The sequence below is a fragment of the Cynoglossus semilaevis genome, chromosome 19 (genome assembly GCF_000523025.1).
Source record: "Cynoglossus semilaevis isolate Cse_v1.0 chromosome 19, Cse_v1.0, whole genome shotgun sequence".
Classification (NCBI taxonomy): Eukaryota; Metazoa; Chordata; class Actinopteri; order Pleuronectiformes; family Cynoglossidae; genus Cynoglossus; species Cynoglossus semilaevis.
The window spans coordinates 8,091,177-8,106,617 of NC_024325.1; the positions used below are offsets into that span (position 1 = coordinate 8,091,177).

The 15,441-nt window shown below is 38.9% G+C and overlaps 3 protein-coding genes across 4 annotated transcripts in view; all 3 read left to right on the plus strand.

Annotated features, from left to right (window-relative positions):
• Nucleotides 1-659: 659 nt before the first annotated feature.
• aldocb (aldolase C, fructose-bisphosphate, b) lies at nt 660-9,039 on the plus strand. The gene is made up of 9 exons (XM_008332714.3): nt 660-800; nt 5,727-5,843; nt 6,045-6,256; nt 6,634-6,688; nt 6,771-6,931; nt 7,104-7,187; nt 7,303-7,477; nt 7,605-7,804; nt 7,895-9,039. Exons 2-9 carry the CDS (start codon nt 5,732-5,734, stop codon nt 7,985-7,987), a joined length of 1,092 nt encoding a protein of 363 aa, XP_008330936.1. The 5' UTR covers nt 660-800; nt 5,727-5,731; the 3' UTR covers nt 7,988-9,039.
• A 376-nt stretch (nt 9,040-9,415) lies between these two features.
• Nucleotides 9,416-13,773, plus strand: pigs (phosphatidylinositol glycan anchor biosynthesis, class S). 2 transcript variants are annotated; one of them, XM_008332713.3, is made up of 13 exons: nt 9,416-9,470; nt 9,644-9,727; nt 10,203-10,342; nt 10,643-10,754; nt 10,828-10,917; nt 11,011-11,102; nt 11,270-11,510; nt 11,629-11,771; nt 11,900-12,014; nt 12,299-12,444; nt 12,617-12,717; nt 12,793-13,003; nt 13,089-13,773. In XM_008332713.3, the coding sequence occupies exons 1-13, from the start codon at nt 9,431-9,433 to the stop codon at nt 13,365-13,367; spliced, it is 1,794 nt and encodes a 597-aa protein (XP_008330935.2). In that variant the 5' UTR covers nt 9,416-9,430; the 3' UTR covers nt 13,368-13,773. The 2 variants fall into 2 exon arrangements, with proteins under 2 accessions (XP_008330935.2, XP_016897274.1); XM_017041785.2 differs by having other exon boundaries at nt 9,429-9,470; nt 9,630-9,727.
• A 489-nt stretch (nt 13,774-14,262) lies between these two features.
• Nucleotides 14,263-15,441, plus strand: part of srsf1b (serine and arginine rich splicing factor 1b) — a 5,539-nt gene continuing 4,360 nt past the window's right edge. Inside the window, exons 1-2 of the mRNA XM_025065499.1 lie at nt 14,263-14,699; nt 15,330-15,436. Of these exons, the coding sequence (XP_024921267.1) occupies nt 14,506-14,699; nt 15,330-15,436 (301 nt within the window). The 5' untranslated portion in view covers nt 14,263-14,505. The remainder of the gene's footprint in view (nt 14,700-15,329; nt 15,437-15,441) is intronic.

The window sequence follows — 15,441 nt, forward strand, 5'->3', positions numbered from 1 at the left end:
CACCTACAGTTGTTTTCTATCATCCTTGAGGGCACAAACGCCATGAATTCAACCTTTATGAAAATATATTTCCTGTAAGTAATTTTTAATTTTGTATATACTGCCCTGTTTTTTCAGAATGCCTCAGGTATTTAACATTGTTTGCTTTGTTGTCAAAACAAACAATGTTTGTTTATATATATAATTTGAATTAAAATACAAAATTATGTTAAAATGTATTATTTGTAATTATCACGTGTAATATGCATATACCACAAACATAAAATTAAACTCCTCTACATTGATTTGTTAAGCTTGTCTTCGTTTTGACAGAAATTACTGATGCATTTCCAATACTTTTTACAGTCATTTGGTTTCAAAGAAAAGCTCACTATATATTTTGAGTTGCTTTGACCTCCATAAGTAATTATGTTTTTACAAGAAATTATATAAATTACCTGCACAAAATGTATCAGATAATAATTATCATATTATATGTGTAGCTGGAATATATTAGATCGGATTTTTTGTAAGGTAAATAAATATTATTTTATTTTACAAAAAAGTTAGTAAAAGGTGTATACGTGAGGTTTACGAAAACGTTAAGAAAAAGTTGCAAAATCATGCTGCGCTCTCGCTATGGGCAATTGATAGAGCCGTCCGCGCGTGCGCAATTGTTGCTCAGCACCAATGACGTCGTGACAATAGCCCCGCCCCCGTCAGAGCCTTTTGTAAAGGGTCACGTTGCGCTGCAGCACTGAAACAGAAGACTCTCCCTCATCCGCTCACCTGCTCTCACGAACCGAGACACCAACCACAAGGTAAGAGCCTCCCTCAGCCAAACACCCATCACTTTAACAATGTATCAATGATTGTATGCATCATTAATATTTAAGGGAAAGCTAATACCAGGAAAAGGTTGGTAATGATGGCTGTCTCTTTCTCCTCAACCTAACTTTATCTTTACTCGTCATCCTACACATTTGTATCGTGTCTTTTAAAATTTCTCACAAAATGGCGTCGTTTCTTATCGACGAAGGGCTGTAATATAAGAAAAGCTCTTCTGTCTTTACAACATATCCGTTCAAAGTTGCGCATTCCAACCGCACATCATCGAAGTACGTAACAGGAAGAACGCAAAAATGAATGACCTTCAAGGGTACGCCTGTTGCGCCAGCTTTCCCGCAACAGCATTCTAGTTCCAAATGCTCAAACTGTTTTTTTTTTTTTTGTTTTGTTTTGTTAATATTATTCAAATAGTAGATGAATATTGTCTCGTTTTAATGCGGAAAAGAGAGTCTAGGTCGATGAGTGATGATGAGGAAGGGGAGGGAGGCGGGGGAGAGAGTTAAGTGCGTATCTGTGCTTCAGCACGTAGACCTCCTCCACCTCTTCTGTCACCCAGAGGCGGATGTGACTGTTTGCGCAGTTTATGCTATTAAAAAACGCCACAAATAAACTACTAAGCGAATATTATTAATTACTAAATGGTCAATTTAATCAAAAATCATCCAATGGAATTGTTTTTTACCTTAACTATTTTTGTTGAATTGGGTTGTATGAGAGGTATGTACTAATATGAGGGAGACAAACTGTCCCAGCTACCATCAGAGAAAACATAAACTTATAATGAATATATAAATATATATATGTATATACACTGTATATAAAGAGATGTATGTAAAGAGGAAGGCCAAAGAGGAGATATATGGATGCAGTGAGGGAGGACATGCAGATAGTTGGACTCAGAGTAGAGTTGCAGAGAACAGGGCAATATGGAAATCAATGATTCGCTGTGGCAACCCCTGAAAAAGGGGACAAAGCCGAAAGAAAAAGAAGAAGATATATACTGTATAAACACAAGTTTAACAACAAGAAAGACACAAAAAATGTTGCTGTAGACAGCAAACATCGCATATGTGCATATCACATAATCATAACATAAGGTTTGCAAAATAAATACACATGGATAGGCTTACTGAAAGAGCTAGTGCCACAAATTACTTCTAAATCCAACAGAGCACTTTTGTTTCTGATATTGGCATATCATTTTACACCACTGGACTAAAGTCATCGCACAGGTGACATCAGGAGTTCTCCTCTCAGGCCTGGTGTGTACTGAAGGCAGCACACTGTTTTTCAAACATGCATAATAATGTATAGTTAAATTACATACAATTTTTATTTCATCAACTTCCACAGATACTATATGACTTGAATTTATAAGACATACTGTATTTTTCTAAATCCTGTTGTGAATTTTAATAGCATAAGGGTACAGAACTATAGATTTTATTTTATATAATGGCAGTTGTAAATTGCCAATGCATTGCTATTTTAGGATGCATTTCTCTTCTTCTTAAGCAGAGGAAAAAATTAGCATATTATCTTTAATGTTATTTTGCATTTGACCTGCCAAAATGTGACATCGATCACAGGCGTTTATCTTATAAATCTCTATGGAAAACAGTTCAGCTGGTGACTCTGCTGGATCAAGGCCTGAAGAATGACATTGACCAAACACTGACATGTATCATAAACAGACTGTTTCCTAACAAAAAGCAGCCTGGGTCAGGTGTTTTTTTTTTTCTTTTGTTTTTGGTTGCTGCTGCTCCTCAGGAGCCTCTTTGACTCATTAGAGATTGTAGAGAAAGAAAAATAACAAGGTGGCTGAATCTCCAGGAGGTACATTTAATTATAAATATAGATGTGCGGGGTAAATAATATTAATAATAATAATTAATAATAATTTTCCTAGTAAAAGCATATAATGTGATCTAATCAGCAAATTTACGTAATTGCAAAGCCACGCTATGTTTAGAAAGACCAGTTGTCACCAATGAGTCCCTCATGAATGTTACAGTATAGTAGTATATGTAGTATATGCAAATACAAACTTTGAATATCATTCTTTAAACAACATTCACAGGTGGAAGCTTGGAGCAGACGGAGGTGACATATGACGTGTGTCTACTCTGGAATTTTTCCTTGTTAAGATATTTTATAGTTGTATAATCAGACAGTTATCCTTTGGTGAACACGGATTAAAGTGGTTCGCCACAGACATGGCGTGAGAGACTTGGCGACGCAGTGCAGAAGTGGCGTATGTCTCAAGAACGACCACAGCGCGACAGGGTGAAAGGAAAGTCACAGTGAAAACTAAGACACAGTAAATATAATACTTATGTCATTATTTATTTTTTAATCAAACTTTAATTGCTCATTAACATCACCTATTGGTGTATGTCTACACTATAACCACCCTACACTGTCTATAATAAATATGACCCTTATTTATTAAACTTAAATCAGATCAACAAATTAGACCTGTGCCATGGAGAGGTCGCCAAATTCCTTAATTTTTCACTTTTTCCATTACACTCTTCTTAAGTGTTTTCTGAATGGAAAGACATCTATAACGAGTACAAGTAGGAAATGGACTTGCTTTGTTGCCCATGGCACTGAAAGTGAACTAAATATTGGCAGATTTTCAAAAAGCTGAACTCTGATTCCGAGTTTCTTAGCCTTCTATCTATTGAACAAACTTTAAGTGTAAGCTCAGTCATTCGAAGTTTTGTATTATAACCACAGTTTTTCCTGTTTAAGAAATACAATGGACATGGTCCATCAAGGCAAAAAAGGGGAAAAACGGAGGAATGTAAGTCAGCTCCAGTAGGGCAGGCGGGAAAGAAGATAAGATAATTATGGACAACAGCTCAATAGACAGTATGTTTAAATAGGAAGCTTCACTCTTCTCATTTGGGTTTTGCATTATTGACTTCACTACATTCTAAGGTCATGCTTGTTGGGCCAAGGCCTGAGGCTTTACAGTTGCACATAAAGTGACTTTCATTCTGATTTTCATAAAAGGAGGCACTACAAAAATCCATCAATGCAAATTTGCTCTAATGTAATTATTGTGATTATTTTAGTAGTTGCAACACAACTTGAATGATTCCTTTATTCAGTGTGTTGCCAGGAAACCTTCTGACTAATTTGCAGGAATTTGTCATTCAAGGTCATACCGTGGCTACCTGGTGCTGTAGCTACAGTATTTTTTCTTTATATTCACAAGGTTTCCTAGTTGAAACTTTTCTTTGTGTTTGACTCATATGTTCATAATATTTAGACATGTTATCTACACACAGATCATTTTGCAATGTTTCCTCAGCAGATACTGAACCACATTGACCCTGGAGTCAGTGAAAATGTATTATTTAAAGCACGCAGGTGCTGGACAAAAGATAACTGGTATTTGCTGAGCCAGGATTGTGCAGGGATATTATTACATGTCACAGCACTCTGTGGGCTCAGCTTTATCATGTTTAAATATTATGTTTTATCCTTTAGAGTATATACATTACATTATGTTTCTGGCACCAGTGTTTCCTTCTCTCGAGAGACACACTGTCCCTGTGAGCTTCACTTTGATCTGGGTATTACATTTTATTAATAAGCTTTAATAAGAACAATAAAACAGATGTAATTAAACCAACGGTTGCTAGGGATATGTATGTAGTTTTAAGATGAAGGTTCAGTTCACATTTATTGTATGTAAAAGTCCCTTCTTAGCTCTTAAATGGTTTTGTTCTTGCAGGTGTTGACTGCCTCTGTGTTCATGTGTGATCTGAGGGTTGTTATCTTATTTATCCTAAGCTGCAGATTAACACTCAGGCTTTATCATGCTGTGTCCTAACACGGCAACATAAACTGAGGTGGAAAATGAAGCTCAAATTTAATTTCCGTAAGTAAACATAGTAAAAATAAACTTACATCTACAAAACAAATAGTAAATGCTGTGAACTGAGGCTGGAGCTACTTGTATTTTATTGTTCACAAAGGCTGTTTGTCACTGCTGGTGTGGCCTTCTCATCCCATCCAACAGCTTCATCTCTAGCTGAGCTAATAAAGGGCTAGAGTCAGGAGACGAGAGCCAACGGCAAGGGATAGCAGTATTGTCGTAAGTGGGAGTGGTTTGGCAACACTGGGTATGGAGCCCAGAGAGAAGTCACAGCATGTTCCCTGGCACATTGATGCATTCAAGGGATCTGCAAAAATGGAAACTTGCAAATCTTACGGTGTGCTTATCATGCCTACAACAAGGTGTTAGAATTCTGTTTCTGTTTTGCATTAACTGATTATGATTATTAAAAAACCATACCGACCAGTTAAAGGTATAGAATGAATTGGTGTGGACATCAGGAGAGAGTGTTGCTGAGGAGACGGGAAGCTCAGTCCTGCAGCCATAATGAGCGCTGACAGCGGTCTATACAGAGCCAATCTTACATAATTCCTTGCTGTCTGTATTCTGCAGATCACAGGGGGGCGGGGTCAGGGTTTACGTAACTCTTTATTTACGGCTCAGAGGAGAAGGGAATAGGGAACACAATAATCTGGATTTAGGCTGGAGTGTGTTGGCACGTTGCAATGACATGGCGGCTACTGAGACCTGACCAGCATTAAAGAGCTCTGGTTCTTCACTAAATTGTTGTAAACATTTTTTCATCCATTTTTACTAATTTCTTCTTATTTATTTTCTATCAAATGAGTGAGCCACTGACTCTTTTCATAAACAATTTCACATATCCTTCTTATTTGTAGAGTGAGAGCGAGAGAGAGAGTGCAGCTGTGTTGTGACATAGAAGGGATGGTAAATGAGGCCCCTGCTGGGCAGTTTTTCCAGCTTTTCCCACAGACAGAAACGAATGTGACCTCCCAATGTCTCTTTCTCTCCGTGTCTTTTCCAGCCACCATGACTCACCAGTATCCCGCACTGACTCCTGAGCAGAAGAAGGAGCTGCAGGATATTGCTCTGCGGATAGTAGCTCCTGGGAAGGGCATCCTTGCAGCCGATGAATCCACTGGTGTGTGAGCTTTGTATTCCCTTATTCGTGAGAAAAGACATCACTTTTAATAATTCCCAAAGCCCTCGTGGGATTAAGACCTTGTCACTATAAAATTACTAGAACATTCAAATAATATTGTACAGCATAACACATTTCTAATTTTAAGGCTTTTCAAGGTTGAACATGTCTGTATAAGTTGCATGTCTGTGTCATATACAGGTAGCATGGCAAAGCGTTTCAACCCCATCGGGGTGGAGAACACGGAGGAGAACAGACGTCGCTACCGCCAGCTGCTTTTCACAGCCGATCAGCGCATGGACAGCTCTATCGGAGGCGTCATCTTCTTCCACGAAACACTCTACCAGAACACAGACGATGGCGTTTGCTTCTCCAAGCTCATACAGGACCGTGGCATTGTTGTTGGCATCAAGGTCTGTGATTCACAATTGCTTTTAAATTATTTTCACTTGAATTAGCGTTAAAAGCATAATTAATCAGCATCAGCAAATGAGTGAGTTCACAAATAAAATAAAATAATAATTTATAATAAAAAGTGCATCTGTGATTTCATGGCTCATTTGATAACTTTTTTGGCTGTGACCCTCATTCATTGTGTTGATATAATATTACAGCCAGTGTTTAAGTTCAGTAGCTGGAGGGGTTTAAGCTAGAGAGACTGCACAGGGAAACACAGAGCCGTTGTCAGTATGTTTAGGTAAACACAGATCTGTCTACAAGAACAGAACATGTTGTGAGGGAAAATAACTTAAAGGTCACAAAATAAAATTTCCTGTTTCTGACTTTGCAGGTGGACAAAGGTGTTGTACCTCTGGCTGGAACAAATGGAGAGACCACCACTCAGGGTAGGAAGCTGCCTAAAACCTCGCACACATTGTCCACCACCTGCGGCTCTATGTCTGATGATGTGTGTGTGTCCAACTGCAGGTCTGGATGGGCTGTCTGAGCGTTGTGCACAGTACAAGAAGGATGGTGCAGACTTCGCCAAGTGGCGCTGTGTGCTGAAGATCAGTGACACCACACCATCTGAGCTGGCCATCTTTGAGAATGCTAATGTGCTGGCACGATATGCTAGCATCTGCCAGCAGGTCTGACCAAGTGGATCTTCTCTAATTTTCTAAAACAATTCTGATGTTCATTGTTACAAAGAGACCCCCCAAAACTAGCAAAGATGCTAAGAAGCTTAGGAACTGCATGGAATATGAACATTTTTAATATGTATTAAATTTCCTTTACCATGTTCTGTGCATTTTTTCCCAGAATGGTATTGTTCCTATTGTGGAGCCAGAAATTCTTCCTGATGGAGACCATGACCTGAAACGCTGCCAGTATGTCACCGAGAAGGTAAATTATTTCAGAGAGATTTAAGAAAATTCTCTCTTAGTTCTCTTTAAGTACTAATTTGAATGCGTGTACCAGTCCTTTTATCATCAGTCTTATATCTGTCTCCTGCCGTCAGGTGTTAGCTGCTGTGTACAAGTCTCTGTCAGACCACCATGTATACCTGGAGGGGACACTGCTGAAACCCAACATGGTCACAGCTGGACACTCCTGCCCCACTAAGTACAGCAGTGAGGAAATTGCCATGGCAACTGTCACTGCTCTCCGCCGCACTGTGCCTCCTGCCGTTACAGGTCAGAGACAAATACGAATAAAGATCACACATTTTTTTCTTTTAAAGGCCAAAGTCTTCACATGTTTAAATTATGACAAAAGGTTTAAGTCTAGGTTGCTTTAATGTGCGTGTTTCTGTCATTTCAGGAGTAACCTTCTTGTCAGGTGGCCAGTCTGAAGAGGAGGCCAGCATGAACCTTAATGCAATCAACAACTGTCCACTTGCTAAGCCCTGGGCTCTGACCTTCTCCTATGGCCGTGCCCTGCAGGCCTCTGCACTGAATGCATGGAGAGGTGAAGTTAATAACGAGAAGGCTGCCACTGAGGAGTTCCTTAAGCGTGCTCAGGTCAGGGCAAAAAATTTATTTCAAATAAAGTGGACCATAATATGTTAAATAATATAAATTTAAATGTTTTTAAACTTTTGTCTTCTACAGGCAAATGGACTGGCCGCTCTTGGCAAGTATGAGTCTAGTGGGACTGGTGGTGCTGCAGGACAGTCCCTCTATGTGGCCAACCACGCCTACTGAACATCAACCTGCTGTGGAAGAGTTCTAGTCTTATATTTGCTCTGCTATTTCCCCTCACACCTCCATAAATCAAAGGCCTGCGCTGTCTACTGTACTTTAGAGTTGTCAGTTATTAAAGTTACATTATTAAATGTCTGTATGTAAATCATAATATAAAAAGGCAAGAGCAAAGGGAGCAGATGTTTTCGTCTATTTGATCAAAGTTTTGAGACATTTTATGACTGAATTTAACACTTATTAATGTCTTGCTGTCTATTGCAGTAACACTGGGACCAGAGATAGAAAGTAGGCAGCAAAATGTTAACAGTAGGTCAGATAATCAGTCAGTATTCAGGTCATTCCTCTATTGCTTTCTTTTACCTAATTACAAACCATGAACCACTCTGGAGAGTCAGCTTGTGTGTATCAGTGTTTTTGTCCTATTTGAACAAATACAGCTATATTGTGTAGAACACACTAACACTCCGTTAACAAATAATAAATAAAACACACCATCATTGATACATGTGGACAAAAAGACAGTGGAGAGACAGTTATTTGGTTGGTTTTTTTTTTAAAGAACTGAGACTGGGAGTGTTTGTTGTACTTGTAGACAGCTGTAGCTCTAGCAAAAGGTCAGTAGGTGCACTTTAACAAGACAGTACACAGCAGAGAGCCATCATACATTTCAGCCTCAGCCTTTAGTTCACAGTTTTTTAATCACCATTAAACCAATGTAAAATCACATCCTGTCTATTCTGAGTATAACCTTAGCTTTGAATTGCATACTGCAATTAATGTATTCAGTTGTGTGAAAGTGTCAATATTATGTGGTACTTGTGTGTCACCCTCCATCCCCCTCTGATTCCCTCTGCGGGCTGGCGGAAAGACAACAATGGTTTCTGGTGACCTAAACATAAAGTGGACCAAGTTGTGGGCTCAGCAGCAGGGAAACAGTCACTGCTGTGTTCAAATACTGTAATGTTTGTGATGTTACTGTTGTTCTTGGAGCACTTGGTGTGTCAAATAGTGGAGAATTATAAACTAAAAAATTAAATCTAAAATGTATTAACTGTGCAGTTTCATTGTTTGTTTTTTATTGTTTGACTCATGTGATTTTATAAAAATTAACTAAACATCACGTAGTAAAAATGCGGGGCATGCTGGAGAAGAAAAGGTATAGGACATAAAAAAGTAAGTTTCAGGTAAGCACGTGAAAGTTTCCCATGGGCTCCATGCCATATAAATGGCAAAAATAGGCTCTAATGAACTTAGTGTTTTTTAAAAACAGCTCTAGCTGGGGTTTAATATAGAAATAATATAGTATGTGAATTTTTATTATTGTTTTAGCATATATTAATACTAGTAGTTTTTACATTCTTCACCATCTGAGGGCGCTACTCGGCTCTAGAAACGCACTGCGTTCGTGTGTTCGATTTGTTTACCGGATCAGTCAAAATCTCCATGGGGCGCTGGAGCCATTCCCAGCTGTCAATGGACGAGGGTGGGTATTTTCTCCATCAAACATAATACATTCTCACTCTCTCTGTAATGTTTAAAATTGAGCAGACGAAAAGAAAGATGTGTGTTCTGATGATTGGGTTTGTAAATTTGATTTGTAACTCTTTGTCAGAATATCTTTCTATTTGACGTTACAAAATAGTGACGTTTATATAGGTCATGTGACTCACGGAGGTACCGTGACATTATCCAACGCACTTTGCTCACACTCCCAGACAGAAATGGCCACCACGGAAGTGGGTGAGTAAATAAATAAATGAAGTGCTTTTAAGACGTGTGGTCTTCATTTACATTTTGACATTATTTTTATATAGATATCTGAGTATTATGTATATATGTTGTTAGTGATTTTTTTTAAGGGCCATTTTTCCTCAAGCGTTAGCAGCCTCCAAACCTAGCAGCTAAGTAGCCGCACCAGCCGGTGCAGCAGAGCAGTGATGCTACTGCCGGTTATTAAACAGTTGGGACATGAGAAGCTGCCCTTAATATACTAGCGGTTTAAAGGTAGAATGTATCATGTGTGGGCAACTAGTCAAAAACGCAAAATCAAGGTGTTAGACAAAATAAAAACATACACAATCACATTTACATTTATCATCATTAATCAGAGCCTCAAACTGCAATTCTTTGTGTGAAACCCTAAAATTGTTCACTGCATGTCTGTTAGCATCAACATTCACAAACACCCCTAAGCTTGTCCTTTTTACTTTCTAAGAACGTCGGCGAGGTCAGCTTGCTGCTTTGTCAATAGCTGCTGTGGTCATCATTGTGGGGGTCCCTCTGTGGTGGCGAACTACAGAGACATACCGTGCCTGGTTGCCTGTTAGTCAGATTAAGGAGTTTGCAACGTTGCAGGTATGTGTATGCTATTATGCGTTAATGCCTAATTGTCCCTCTTAATACTATGTATCATTCTGTTGCAATTATACGATGTCAAATTACTCCAAGCAGTGCTGGTCTAAAAATTAAAAAACTAGAGAGACTACTGTAGTACATTTTTATTATAGCAGGCTTTAGATCGTGAATGGCCTGCTAACCTTTCCTGCACTGCTTGTAGTGTGTTATTGCAGTTAGTTTCAAGACTCCCAGAGGCAGTGAGGCATATGCAGCACATAAGCTCCTTAATTTTATCTGCCTTTATTTGATTGTTTGCAGCTCCTGTTAAGCGTGGATGTTGAGGTTGTGTTTTCACGAGGTACCGTGTCACCAGAACAGCAGAAGAAAGTCCCAATGACACAGACACAGGATGAGGAACATAGAGTAGATGGTAATTTATTCATTTTTATGTGTTCTGTCTTGTGTTTAAACAATATGAAAAATGAAAATGCATTTTTTTCCAGAGAACACAGCTTTAAAGTACAGATATGAGATCAGGTACCGCACAGCTACCATCATGGAGGAGGACGCTCTAAAACAGCCAACTGCTTCAGGTGAGATGATCATTTCCTGTCAAACTAGTTGTTTTTGTCCTATGTCATTAAAATGGTTTCAACATTTCTTTTGCTTTCACATTTTCACTTCAGATGCAGATCTGTCTCTGCACGCACTCAGTGAGAATCCATGTGGCTCTTTGGTCGTTTATGTGATCCCAGAGTCGTCCTCATTGCTCTCTGAGGTTAAAATCCTTTTTCATAATATTTTTCCACAATATTATCTTGAATTTAATCTGATTTGAAAGACACTGACTGTACGGGTTTGTTTTGTACCGATCTTGCAAACAAAGTTATAACATTAAATTAATACTAATTATCTAATACTAATTATGTGCCTCTATATTTTTAGGATGTCGATGTGTATATTGGTCAGAAACGGACTGCCATACTTCGACTTGGTGCCCAGATGAGAGTAGGCAGGACTCTTGAGCAGCTGCTAGCCCATTTGGAGCCTCGTATTAAGAAAATTCTACACATGATGTCTTTTAGTCACACTGATATAACTGCTGCCCTCAGTGACAGAGTCCGTCTCGCTCCTGGTAACAGGGAGAACATCGTTGACAGCATGAGAGCCTTTAAATCCAGCCCTGGTTGGTATTTGTTTCAGTACAGACAAGGGCATTGTTCTCTTGTGGTCAAAACACACATAAAGATTATAATTTGTTATTTATTAATTCTATTAATTAATTCTGTTTTATTTTTTTCCAGGTTATGAAATAACATTCAGCCTTTTGAATCCAGACCCAAAGTCCCACCGGCTGCACTGGGACATAGAAAGCGCTGTGGAGACTTACGTTCAACCTCTGCTCACAAAACTAGCACCTATAGCCAATTTCAGCATTGACTCTCAGGTGTGTCTGCGTATGTGCATGCACATGCATCGTGTCACATCCAAGCATGTGTTTTGTATTTTTGTGAAAAAAAAAGTAATGATTAGGTACTTGGCTAATGTACATCAATGACTGTGTTCTTCTCACAGACCTTATACTACGCCATGTTGGGTGTGAACCCTCGATTTGACATCAGCCGCAGCAGCTACACACTTAACGCCGAGAGTCTTGCACATGTTATCAACCCTGTAGAGGCTCGACTTGGTAAGAGATCACAAATCCAATCGATGTACTGTGACAGAATCTACTGTAGGTTTTACATGTATTTATATACGACATTGGTTCTTATCTTGCCATGTTCTTTGATTTTAAAAGGTGTTTCACAGGGTTGTACTCCTTAATTCCTCAACTTGTTAAAGTCTAATTGAATTTCACAAAAAATAAACTGCTAACAGGGATAACAATGAAAATCTTGCATTGAGAACCTCTTTTTGTAGTCTCAAATGCAACACTTTACCTGATGACCAAATGTTTAACTTTTTTTCCAGGGTCAAATGCTGCATCTTCCAATCCAGTGTTGAATTTCCTACTGTACGTCCCAGATGCCCTTCATTCCCCCCTGCATATTTTGGATCGCAAGAAACAAGCGGTGCATTCTAATGCCTTTCACTCTCCTCGTTGGGGAGGAATCATGGTAAGATAATCAAAGTGTAAAAATTAGAAAACCATTATGATCATGAAAAAAATATTAAGATGTTGTTGTATGATGTTTCTTTAATTTACCCATTTTTGCTGCACTCTCAATTGTGGTCCTACAGAAATAAATAACACGTTCTGAATCTGGAAAACATCCCTGTTTTTTCCAGGTTTATAATGTAAATGATGTATATGGACCGGAAGCTGTGTTACCAGTTGACATCAACATCAACATGGCCAAAGTTATGGGAGTCTTCCTTGCTCAGCTTCGGTAAGCCAACATAGAAGTACACATATATTACTGTTCCTGCCAACACAGAAACCTTGATCTATTGTTTCCTGTCAGGCTGTTGCTGGGTGTGCAGTCATCTTCTCCTCCACCGGGCTTTGTGGTGGCTTCATGCAGCAGCACAGGACTTGCTGATTGGGAACTGGATCGCCTCATGTGGAGTCGAAGTGTGGAAAATGTGGCAACAGCAACTACCACCATCACCTCACTTGCTCAGCTACTGGATCAGATAGGAAACATAGTTATAAACGACAACATAGCGGAGCAGGTGAGATGCACAATTTCCCAAAATGCATGTGCAGATAATGTTGACTTATGTATAGTTTGTTAATGTTGCTGTGTTTAACTCTCAGGTTTCCAGTGCTGTCACGTCTCTGCAGCTAGCGGTGGCAGAGTTGGAGGCTGGAAACCTAGGCTTTGCCCTGCAATACAGCAAAGAGGCCATCTTGGCGTCAGAGAGGGCTTTCTTTGACCCTTCGCTCCTCCATCTACTCTACTTCCCCGATGATCAGAAGTTTGCCATCTATATCCCACTCTTCCTGCCCATGTGTGTGCCCATCCTGCTGTCATTGATCAAAATTGCATCTGATGCTCGACAGAAACGCAGGGAAAAACAAGCTAAAAAAGACTGACGGATGTAGAATTTGATGATGTCTGACAAAAGGACTCAATTTGAATAAAGAATGCACTCAAGGGGGTAGGGGTCCTGATTTTTTTTTTAACTGTCAATTATTAGTGAGGTTTTGCCCAAAACCCATCTGTTTTTATTTTTGCCATAATCCACCAGACCTGAATGATTTTTGATGTGGAGTATTGTCTTATTTAAGATATTTTATTGAATGTATGCTCTCAGACACTGTACTATTGAATGCCTGAATTGTAATATGTCAAAGGTTCTTTTTCTATTTGAATTACACATTTTATGTTGTAAGCAAAACAAAACTGGCGTTACAATATTTAATTATTATTAATATACACAAATACTATGGGATGTGATCTGTTTATTTAAAATGGGTAAAATTTACTTGAAAGCGGAAATTCTGGATGTTTTTTTTCCTTTTACTATTCACGATTTCTGTCAACATCTAATTCATGAGCCACAGTCTAAATGAAGCTAAAATGAAGAATATAGCAGAGCTTTCAAGGTTTTTAAACAACTTACAAGTATTTGGTGTTTCTTATGGTTTTCTATCCCTAATTACGTTTGTCCTATTTTTCATCACATGCTCAATGTACCTACACATTTTATCATCTGTTTGTGCAAATGTGATCCTGTGATTTAAAGAGTAATTTTAACAGAAAGGGAACATTGATATAAAAAAAAACGTTCCAAAAGGAAAAATTGAGAATTTGTATAATAAATGTCGGTGGGAAATGTTCACCAGAAGAAATTGGTAGTGGTGAACGAGTACGAGGTCCATTAAATCTGAACTTTATTAATCATGTGGCTAGTAATTTAACATATGGCGGTGTATCCTGGATCTCCAGCAGGTGGCGGTGTGAAAATTTAAAGCTAGTTTTTGGGATTCATTCGAAGGCCAGAAGAACGTGTCCGTTGTGTCGTTAGTAGGAAAGCTTTAACTTAAAGTACACCGTTTAGCCTCTAAGTTTTCAGGTTTAGTCAGAACATTGGTTGTTACCGGACGTTTTCCTTGTATTTTATAAATAGGTTGCACTACCTAGCGGACAGTTTCCGTCGTTTATTTTTGAGTAGATTGCTGGTGTTAGCCGACGTGCTAATTATCGTCGCTAGCTTGTTTTGTTACAACCATGTCTGGCGGAGGAATCATCCGTGGCCCCGCGGGGAACAACGACTGTCGGATATACGTGGGTAATCTGCCCCCAGACATTCGCTCAAAGGACATCGAGGACCTTTTTTACAAATATGGGTCGATTCGTGATATCGACCTGAAGAACCGGAGAGGAGGACCACCCTTCGCCTTTGTGCAGTTCGATGACCCGAGGTAAGGACAATTCGACGCCGTCCTTTTGGATTAAGAATCATAATCTTCGTTACTTATTCAAAACGTTCTGGTTACGATATTGTTCATTAATTGGACCTTTATAAATTGAAATCTTTATAGATATATGCAGATTTATATATTTTTGTTGGATTGCAAATACTTTTCTTCCTTAAATAAACACTTGCTGGTCGTTACTCCTCAACCTTTATTCCGTTTTTTTCTGAATGCTATAGAAATGTATTGTTTATATTCCACCACCTCACATGTAATACCAGACTATCTCAATGTTTACTCGTTGGGCCGTTTGAAGTGTAACTACAAGAAAAGATGGCGTCTACATACACAAGGACCCCAAACTTTCTTTAAAGTTTGTATGTGAGATGTATTAGTTCAGTTTATTGCCATGGAAGACTAACTGATACAAGTTAAAGCTAAAGGATGCACAAATTATAATTAAGAGCTACAATTTGTGTTTTTCCTTGGTTCAATCTAAAGAGAGTTGGCAATCCTGTATGAATCTGGTCTTGATGTGATTGATTGTGGTCTAAATGGTACCAAGAAAAAGAATATGTCCTGACGTTAGCATACAATATGTCAAGTGCACTAGAATGTAATTCTTTGTTCATTCAGGGACGCTGACGATGCTGTTTACGGGAGGGATGGCTATGACTATGATGGATACCGCCTACGTGTTGAGTTCCCTAGAAGTGGAAGGGGAGGCGGAGGTGGCAGCGGTGGTGGT

Bases quoted from the DNA above. Each gene is read 5' to 3' on its own strand.
- aldocb (XM_008332714.3), top strand. From the start codon at position 5,732: ATGACTCACCAGTATCCCGCACTGACTCCTGAGCAGAAGAAGGAGCTG. The intron at 6,257-6,633 runs GTCTGTGATTCA...CTGACTTTGCAG, and splicing joins GCATTGTTGTTGGCATCAAG to GTGGACAAAGGTGTTGTACC. The intron at 7,478-7,604 runs GTCAGAGACAAA...CTGTCATTTCAG, and splicing joins TGTGCCTCCTGCCGTTACAG to GAGTAACCTTCTTGTCAGGT.
- pigs (XM_008332713.3), top strand. From the start codon at position 9,431: ATGGGGCGCTGGAGCCATTCCCAGCTGTCAATGGACGAGG. The intron at 10,343-10,642 runs GTATGTGTATGC...GATTGTTTGCAG, and splicing joins AGGAGTTTGCAACGTTGCAG to CTCCTGTTAAGCGTGGATGT. The intron at 11,511-11,628 runs GTTGGTATTTGT...ATTTTTTTCCAG, and splicing joins AGCCTTTAAATCCAGCCCTG to GTTATGAAATAACATTCAGC.